Source organism: Vigna radiata, unplaced genomic scaffold, assembly GCF_000741045.1.
Source record: "Vigna radiata var. radiata cultivar VC1973A unplaced genomic scaffold, Vradiata_ver6 scaffold_384, whole genome shotgun sequence".
NCBI lineage: Eukaryota > Viridiplantae > Streptophyta > Magnoliopsida > Fabales > Fabaceae > Vigna > Vigna radiata.
Genome location: NW_014542413.1, coordinates 34,183 through 43,679, shown reverse-complemented (window position 1 = coordinate 43,679; position 9,497 = coordinate 34,183). Strand labels below are relative to the sequence as shown.

The window sequence follows — 9,497 nt, the reverse complement described above, 5'->3', positions numbered from 1 at the left end:
TTTATTTTTAATGGGAAAACCTTTTCTCAGGATCATGTTACAATTAGACCTGGTTAGGATGTTTCATGAAGGCAAAACCTTTTATCCATTCCATCTTAGGAAGACTGTGACGTTGTAAAATGCTATAAGAATACATTTTGGGCCTAATATCTTGATACATCTCTGTTTGCAGTAAAGTTGGCAAAATCGCAGGGCACAGGCCAGTCATTTGCATCGAATATGGTTTGAAGGAGAGAGATGTTCTCATGCTTGACAATCAGCAAGATGAATTACTAATTGAAGTTTATATTAATAAATGTCCGTGTAATGATATAGATCCAATTTCAGTCTAAACCACAAACTACATCATCAATTTCAGCTCATGTATTTCAATATTTATGTTAGAATGGAAATCAAATTATTACTTCTTTGTCTTAATTACGTAAGTATTTATACCATTGTTTTAGTTCAACTTTGAACTTAACTTCATTTGGTGTGTTTAAATAAAATAAAATAATTAAAAGCCTTCCAATATAATATTTGTTATAATAATGAAGAATAATTTATGTGGAACATGTATTAAAATCTTCTAATAAATAAAAGGTTTAGTACTAACTACATTGAAAATATAAATAAAATGAAATGGCAAATTTTTGTTGACCTTTTAAATAAATTAAACTCACAACAGTAATAAAAAAAATCAGGTTATTTAATTTAAATAAATAGTTAATCGTTATGTTCTTAATTTCTTTTATTCTTTTAAACTAATAAATAAAAAATTACTTAGAAGTAATAAAATTGTTGTAAGTCTAAAATTTGTCTTCAAAATATGAAATATAAGTTGTATATTTATAAGTGGGACTTTAGTTGGAATAAGTGGGTACTTGTATTATAAGTTTTGCATCCAGTGGTTCATTGACTTTTAAATTCATCTTTCAACTTTAAATAAATTATTATCATGTTCGATAACATTTTCTTAAGACAATTGTCCTCATGGCAACATTCAACCTAAGCCACCAATTTATCAAGTTAAACAACATAAGTAACTTTAAAAAATAAAATGGGACTTTAGTTGGCATAAGTGGGTACTTGTATTATAAGTTTTGCACACAGAGGTTTATTGACTTCTAAATTCATCTTTCAACCTCAAAAAAATTTATTATCATGTCTAATAACATTTTCTTAAGACAAGGATCCATTGTCCTCATGGTAACAATTAACCTAGCCTTTTCCTTTTACCAAGTTAAACAACAAAAGTTACTTTCAAATATTAATTGGGACTTTAGTTGGAATAAGTGGGTACTTGTGTTATACGTCTTGCACACAGGGGTTAATTAACTTCTAAATTCATCTTTCAACCTCCCAAATTTATTATTTATTATCATGTCCAATAAAATTTTCTTAAAAGACAGATGCATTGTCCTCATGGTAACAATCAAACTAAGCCACCGATTTATCAAGTCAAACAACATTCCAAACTTTAAAAAATAAAGTGGGACTTTAGTTGGAATAAATGGGTACTTGAGTTATAAGTTTTGCACAGAGGAGCTCATTGACTTCTAAATTCATCTTTCAACCTCAAAAAATTTATTATCATGTCTAATAACATTTTCGGAAGACAAGGATGCATTGTCTTCATGGTAACATTCAACCTAAGACACCAATTTATCAAGTTAAACAACATAAGTAACTTTCAAATATTAAGTGGGACTTTAATTCGAATAAGTGGGTACTTGTGTTACAAGTTTTGCACACAGGGGTTCATTAACTTCTAAATTCATCTTTCAACCTCAAATAAATTTATTATCATGTCCAATAACATTTTCTTAAGACAAGGATGCATTGTCCTCATGGTAACATTCAACCTAAGCCACCAATTTATCAAGTTAAACAACATAAGTAACTTTAAAAAATAAAGTGAGACTTTAGTTGGATTAAGTGGGTACTTTTGTTATAAGTTTTGCACAGAGGGGTTCATTGACTTCTAAATTCATCTTTCAACCTCAAAAAAATTTATTATCATGTCCAATAACATTTTCTTAAGACAAGGATGCATTGTCCTCATGGTAACATTCAACCTAAGACACCAATTTATCAAGTTAAACAACATAAGTAACTTTCAAATATTAAGTGGGACTATAGTTTGAATAAGTGGATACTTGTGTTATAAATTTTGCATACAGGGATTCATTAACTTCTAAATTCATCTTTCAACCTGACAAAAATTGTGTATCAATTCAATATTATGTTATCAGATTGACACACACACCTGTTATAAATTTTACAAGGCTCCACTACCTTTTTCATACAAATTTTGAACTTTTAATAATTAACATCACGTTCAAAATCTCTTCATTCCATCAATGAATCATTCCAAAAAGAAGAAAAAACACGACTCACATTATGACAATGGTTAAAGGATTCCAAAGTTTTTGATAATCAACAACAATTTTCAACAACATTCCAAACATCATTATATTAAGTCAAATGTACATTTCCTATTCTAATACAAGTTATTCAAGCACTCATTTTTTTTGTTGCCGCACTCTTAATCCGTTTTCAGGGAACAACTTTTATCCGGTCATACATTTTGCTTTGTTTCATTTCAATACCACCTTCAAACATCGGGGTTTGGTGATGATATTGAACTGGTGTGCTTTGCATATGACCTTCACTTTCACAAAATGGTTGTTCCACAAAATCTTCACTCTTATCTTCATTCTTGGCCTCAACCGACTTCTTTAATTCATCAATATTATTTTGCATGTCGACAAGAACTCTTGTTTGTTCATCTACAACAGAAATTAATTTCTCCGTATGTCCTCTATTTTGCTTGTTATATGGAAAACCATGTTTTTGAACGTCGTCTTTGACCACTCCATAACAAAGCTCCTATTTGGACACACCAACATCAACAACAACCTGCAACGTCATTAACAAATCTCATTTCATAAAATATAAAATATTAAAGATATTACATAAACACACTCCTGTAATCAACGACTACTCACCGATCCCTTTGCCAACATACTCTTGTAACTAACATAACAAAAACAACATACATGGATAGATCAATGCTAATCAATGTGTCACTTTCATGTTAGCACTATCTTCTTTTATAGAAATTATTACTGCTAATAAGATCATTGTAGACCACTTATTACAATTTTCTTTTAATTTCCTTGTCCAAACAACTTATTTTATTATAAGAAATTTTAAATTCATTAAATAAATAAATTACTCTCTTAAATTATCTCATTCAAGCATACTATCAAAATATTCCTATCATCAATCCAATCAACTTCAAACAAAAACAACGTCAAAAGCTTCTCGATAGCATCTGAGTGAGTTCTCAATGTTGTGGTTCCTATAACAACAATTTTATACAGTAGAGCATCTGTATTAACTACAATTTATTATACTACCTCAAGAACTAGAGAAAGAAAGATGTATGTTTTCAGATAACGCAAGAAGTTAAAAGCTAAAGATCATGGAAGGAGATGGGAGGGACATAAAAAATAAAATTACCATAACTGGAAAACTACTATGGTAATAAGCATCAGCAGGTGCAATTACAAATTTCCAATTCCCTTCTATTGTATAAGCATTTCTTTACTTAATGAAAAATTAACAAAGTAATTAAAAAAATCAATAAAACTAAATATACACTTACATATGTGCCGGCAAAAAGTAACATACTCAAGTCAACTAATCCTCTTTTCTCACAAGTCCCTCTAGAAGAGAAAAATATGAAAAATTTAAAATGAGTTCGATTATTAGTATCAGAGCCAAGGTCATAAGTTCGATTCCTAGTGGACAATTGTTCACGGATAGATTCCTAGTGAATCGTACAGAAATGTAATAAATTCAATTGAAACTTAGCTGAATCCAGTTCATTAAACCTAAAATATCGTACACGGGAGAATCTAAAATAGTCTACCATTAAGAAGTACGAAAAGATATTCATGGCTCACACAAACTCATTTCTCCCGATCATTGTTTTGGTTTTCAAATCACATGAAAAGTTTATATTGGATAAAGGAAAGAAATAGAATAGATGGTAAATATAAATATAAATAGATAAAAAAATGAAAAATAAAGTAATAGTTAAATGTGTTTAAGTGAAAAAAAGGACAAAAAGATTAATACAAGTATTTAACAAATAAAATAGTAAATACTGGTGAATCTCGTTTCTTTAGAATATATATATTTTTAATTCTCTTCAATCTAACTTCCTTATTTTTATTTACTCATGTAATTTATTTTCACCAACCAAAGAAAAACTTAAGGTAGACCTGACTATATCACTTCTTTTATTTGTATAGTTATCTTCACAGCCATTGAAAGCTAACTACTTTCGTTATCTTTTCTCTCTCTTTTTATATATATATATTTTCATAACCAGCAAGTCAAAAAATAATTCAGAATCGTCGAGTGAAGTGTGGGTAGAGGTGGAAGAAACAAGTNTTTGTAATATGCAACATTTATGTATTATTGGTTATTGTGCTTTCCATCATAACAAAATGTTAGAAGAAAAATGAGAAGATGAAGAGGACTAGAACATTGAATAATAGATCACACGGACAAAACTTGGCGAGTTAAAAACGACCACTCATAAAGTTGGAATTTAATTTCATTAATACACAGAGCATGTTTGGAAATCCATTGAGAATGAGAAAATTTGCATTCAGAATGTGGATAGTTTTTTTTATATCGCATTCAATACGTGAAAAATCACATCCAATATGTGAATCCAAACATGCTAATGCATAATGAGATAGAAGAACCACCACAGAAATCAGTTATTGCAGGCAAACATATGGAAAATAGAAATAGAAATGGTGATCTTAGCCGTGTTAGCCTGTTCTGCGGCGAGCCTTTAAAAAAATTGACCTTAAACCCTCCCATAGATGAGACTACTTATGAATTAAACCTCACTCGACTGTGCGTGTGCATTATCATATGAACTAGTATAGGATAATGGTAATAACTGCCTCGTGTAGCTAGCAAATAAACCCAAACTAAGCCTACTAGATTATTTCAAAACAGGAGCACTGAACTGCAAATTTTCTTTGCCATCTGCTACAAATCTGTTCAATGTGCTTATATAATCAGAAATTAAAAAATTCTACCACATTAAAACTTGATTATTCTAATTCAAACCATGCAGTATCCTTTCAAGAAAATCAAGTGGCAAATAGAGAGAATTTTTCTGAAAACAGTGTCTAAGTAACTTGATCAATAATTTTTTTTCACAAAACAGTTTTACACTACAAACAACATTGACCAAATTCTAAATTACTTTTGATAGAAAAATTGAGGTAAAATGATGGACAAGGTCTGATCTTACAAGGAATCTGGGATAAGTTCAATCAATGTTCAAAAATATTGAAGGGGTAAAAAAAACATATTTTAGATTCAGTACAACACTCTCGTCATCCAGTTTCACAAAAGAGCATGATTCCTAAAATCATCTATGATATCCGTGTGGTTGAGGCATTACTATTAATACCCTTCGTTAGAAAACATTAAAACACATACACATGCTCGACAAAATCATGTATTAAAACAGGCCAAGCACCTGCAATCAGTTCATTGGTAAACGATACAAAAATTATTTTTATTACAACAGATTAAGCTTTGCTTCTAACCATACAACAACCACAACAGTGCTTCAAAACACAATCAATCAAAGGAGATACTCATGCAAATTTGAGGAAAAAAGGGAAGAAAATACTGTTTAATCAAGGTAATTCGGCGGAGCTCCGGCGGTAGCCGACGGTACTGGGTGCTTGGGAGGACTGAAGAAAGTCGCTGGGTGGAGAGAAGATACCTCTTGTGAAGGAACTCTCTCCTTCTTCAGATTTCGCAAATGAAAGAAACCCAATTTCAAATTATGTGCCTTTTTCTCTTTGCTACGTCAACATTTCATTTTAAATTTAATTTCCACATGGACCAATAGTATTTAGACACGTGTTCCGTGTTGTTCACGTATCATTTTCCTTTTAAAAATGGATTAGACATGTATCCTTTGGAATGAAACAAATTTTAAAATCCTTAAAAACCATACTGGCGTCGCCCGGACTCGAACCGGAGACCTTCAGTGTGTTAGACTGACGTGATAACCAACTACACCACGACACCTTGTTGATTAGTATTTTCTATAAAATGTATCTAACAAATATGTAATAAAAGGTTATATAAGTTATTCTGATGCTGGTAACGTATCCAAAACACGAAGTCGGAGAACAATGCTCCGTTCAACTGCATTTCCGACACCTTATAATCCGGTGCCTGTTCTCTCTCACGCGCACACGTGTTACTCTCTGCCACCCTCACGTGCCGCTAGTTTTCATTTCTCTTTCGTTTCCAAGTTCGTGTTCCCACAATTCCGGCAACCCTGCTCGAAGCTTTCCGGCCGCGCTTTTGTCGCGGTCGCCGCGAAGAAAAAAAGTCCTGGAAGCTCTGAAATCGCAGTGGCAGGCGATGGTTCAGACGAGGAGGTGTACGACAATGATTTAAGTGACGAATTCGATGACGAAGAAGACGAATTTGATTATGATGACGATGATGAGGGGATGCTTCCGTTGGAGAAGATGAATAAATGGTTGGAGAAGAGACCGAAGGGCTTTGGTGAGGGGAAAGTGTACGACACTTCGGTTGAGGATAAGCTGCTCGAGGAAATTCGTCAGAGTAGAGTAGCTCAGGCTGAGAACTTGAAGAGGCTTAAGAGCAATCCTGTGATGCATAATTCTAATGAAAAAGATGAAAAGAAGAAAGGTTAGCCACTAATAATCCTGTTTTTGGTTGTTGCGTTCAAATTAGTTCAGAGTTGATGGGTTGGTGAAATTATTCTGTTATCTACTTTGGGGTGATGTTCATGTCACTAGTCATGTGTCGTGTTTCTTGCCAGTGTATGTGTAAAGCATTTTTGTTTTTCTTTTCGTTCGTGCATGTCAACCTGTGTAGATATAGGTGCTTGAGTTTTGTTGTGTGACTGACTACTGCAAAATGCAACTGCTTAGGTAGTTTTGGTGTTTCTTAATTAGAATTGAAGTTTAATTTTGGATAAGTTATGTTGACCTTTAATTCAAAATTTTGTTATGCACGAGACAATTCTATTTCTAATGGGAAGATAATAGCAAAAGCACTTTAAAGAAAGAAATTATATCTAAGATTTTTCTATGGCTAGGTAAGCCTTTATCCATGTGGCTAGCTACATGAGTAAATGTATATGCACTGAAGAATGGTATCGGCACTCTCTTCTGGACACTGAATTTTATTGTTACTCCCATAGGTTTTTGCTTTAGTGCTATTTGAATAAACTTCTTCATAGTATTACCAATAAGAAAAGATAGAGGTGAAATAAAGGAGACTTTTTCACAAGTTGAAATTAACTTGGGGGTTTACAAAAGTTGATTTTAATTTATGCAAAAGATATTCTTTTATAGGAAAAATTTATTTCATTTTACATTCGCATATTCTTTTCTCGGAAGTGCTCATGGAGAAGTTTATTTCAAACAGATCAAATGTTGTTTGAATAAGGTGGAATTCACCTGATCTTGCTGTGTACAGTGAGTCTGTTACCATTTCTCTATATAAATTTAAAGCTTATTTTGATTAGTTACTCCCCCTGAATAATCTATTCATTGAGGAATGCACTAACTACATTGTTTTACTATGATTTTGAGACGAATTTAAAGACTTGTGAAAATAAATGCGGGGTCTAGTATATATTCTGTGTTGTTGTCTGTTGGCTTTTGAATGAATAACAAGCCAATGCCCGAATTATTGAGTTGCAAATTACTCTGAGCCTATGATTTGAAATCTGGCTATTTATTGAAATGGAACTTTGCAGATACAAAACTGGTTCCAATTGGAAGTCGAGTGCGATTGGTGAACCTACCGAAGAAGAAAAACATCCTTAGAGATCTGAAAGCAGCTTTGCAAGGGATTCCGGGCATAACTAATATTGCCCCAGCTGTTATTGGAAACAAAAAGACAAGGGATCCAATCTGCAAAGGTTTTGCTTTTGTTGATTTCAAGCGTGAAGAAGATGCAGTTAGGTGTGTTATAACCTCAATATTGTGTCTGCTTCCAACCCCCAACCCTAAGAAAAATAATAATGGAGAAGAAGGGAAGACTAGTTTTGTCTATTACATGCAGTGCAAGATGTTTTGTAATAAGAAAATTATGAGGGTGGTGATTTGTTATCATCATTCAAGATTCTTCACGCCTCTTTAATTTGCTAAAATGAAATTGGCGAATATGTATGGCGTAGGGATCTATGCAATTTTTAATTGTTGTGCTTTTGTTATTGAAAGAATTTCCTGCCGCAAGACGATGTTGAAGTTGTTTACTAATTCCATGCTAATATCTTACCAATTCTATTGTTCTGTCCCTCAGGTTTGTGGAGTTATACACAGGACAAACTATAACATTTGGGAAAATTCAGAAGCAGATAAAATGCGAGCTTCTAAATGGAAAGTCTTTATCTCCATCTCTGAAAATAACTGAAAATCTGAGTGCCGCTCCGCAGCACATGGACACTACCTTTGAAGAAGATTCAGACGAGGATTCCAACAGCGATGATGATTCTGTTCTCAGTACATGGGATGAGACTAATTCAGATGATTTGGATGACCTGGACAATCTGATGGATGGAGAAGAACAAGAAGACGATGAGGGTATTCAAGAATCGGTCACTGCTTTAAGAGTGGATGGTGATGATGGTGCGGAATTGAGGATCCATCTTGAAACTGATTCACCTCCCTCAGACAAGCTTGACAGAAACTCCACAGGGGAAAAGAAGTCAATTGCCAAGGTTAAACAAGAAAATGCCCGGAAGAAAAAATCAACTTCCAAAGAGAAAGCCAAAAGAATTTTAGATATTCCTGGATCCTCAAGAAGGTGAAATCCCTGTGCATTTTATGGCACCACTCATGTTTTCGTGTTGTTTTCTGATGTGTACTTGTTTGATTATGACGCAGGTTAAAGATAAGGGAGAAGGCTGTATTAAGTGATGTTTTCTCCAAGTACGGATCAAAAGCTACACTTGCTTCAAAAGATAGTTAGGAATTTGGTAATGAGCAGAGAATGGCAGAGTCTAAATCTTCAACCACACGTTCGGTCTAAAAACTAAAGTCATATTACATGCAATTGGACTTTCTAGTTGACTATGTTAGTGCACAATCAAATTGTAGCATAGGAGTATTGTACACAAATTGGCGATCCTATATTATTGTTTTTATGAATATCAAAGCATTCTTTGGTGGCATTTCAATGCCTTGGTGGGATTTGAGGGGGTTCTAATTTTTTGTAATTAGGCATGAGTGTCGTTATGAAGTACCAACTACGAACTTAGGTTTAGTTTGATAATTTCTTTTTATTTTTAAAATAAAAAAAATGGTTGAGTAGTTTATTTCTAAAAGAGGATTTTTGCCACATGTCACTCTCTCATTTGAGAGGATTTTTGCCACTTGTCTCCCTCTTATTGGAGAGGATTTTTCCTTGCTCTC

The 9,497-nt window shown here is 33.2% G+C and overlaps 1 protein-coding gene and 1 non-coding gene across 2 annotated transcripts; one reads left to right on the top strand and one right to left on the bottom strand.

Moving 5' to 3' along the window:
• Positions 1 to 6,049: 6,049 nt before the first annotated feature.
• On the bottom strand, positions 6,050 to 6,123 carry TRNAV-AAC. Its single transcript has one exon. It is a non-coding gene; the product is annotated as a tRNA-Val (tRNA).
• Positions 6,124 to 6,191: 68 nt separating this feature from the next.
• LOC106780021 lies at positions 6,192 to 9,256 on the top strand. Its single transcript, XM_014668257.2, has 4 exons — positions 6,192 to 6,759; positions 7,838 to 8,045; positions 8,386 to 8,889; positions 8,970 to 9,256. The coding sequence occupies exons 1-4, from the start codon at positions 6,231 to 6,233 to the stop codon at positions 9,052 to 9,054; spliced, it is 1,326 nt and encodes a 441-aa protein (XP_014523743.1). The 5' UTR covers positions 6,192 to 6,230; the 3' UTR covers positions 9,055 to 9,256.
• Positions 9,257 to 9,497: the final 241 nt, after the last annotated feature.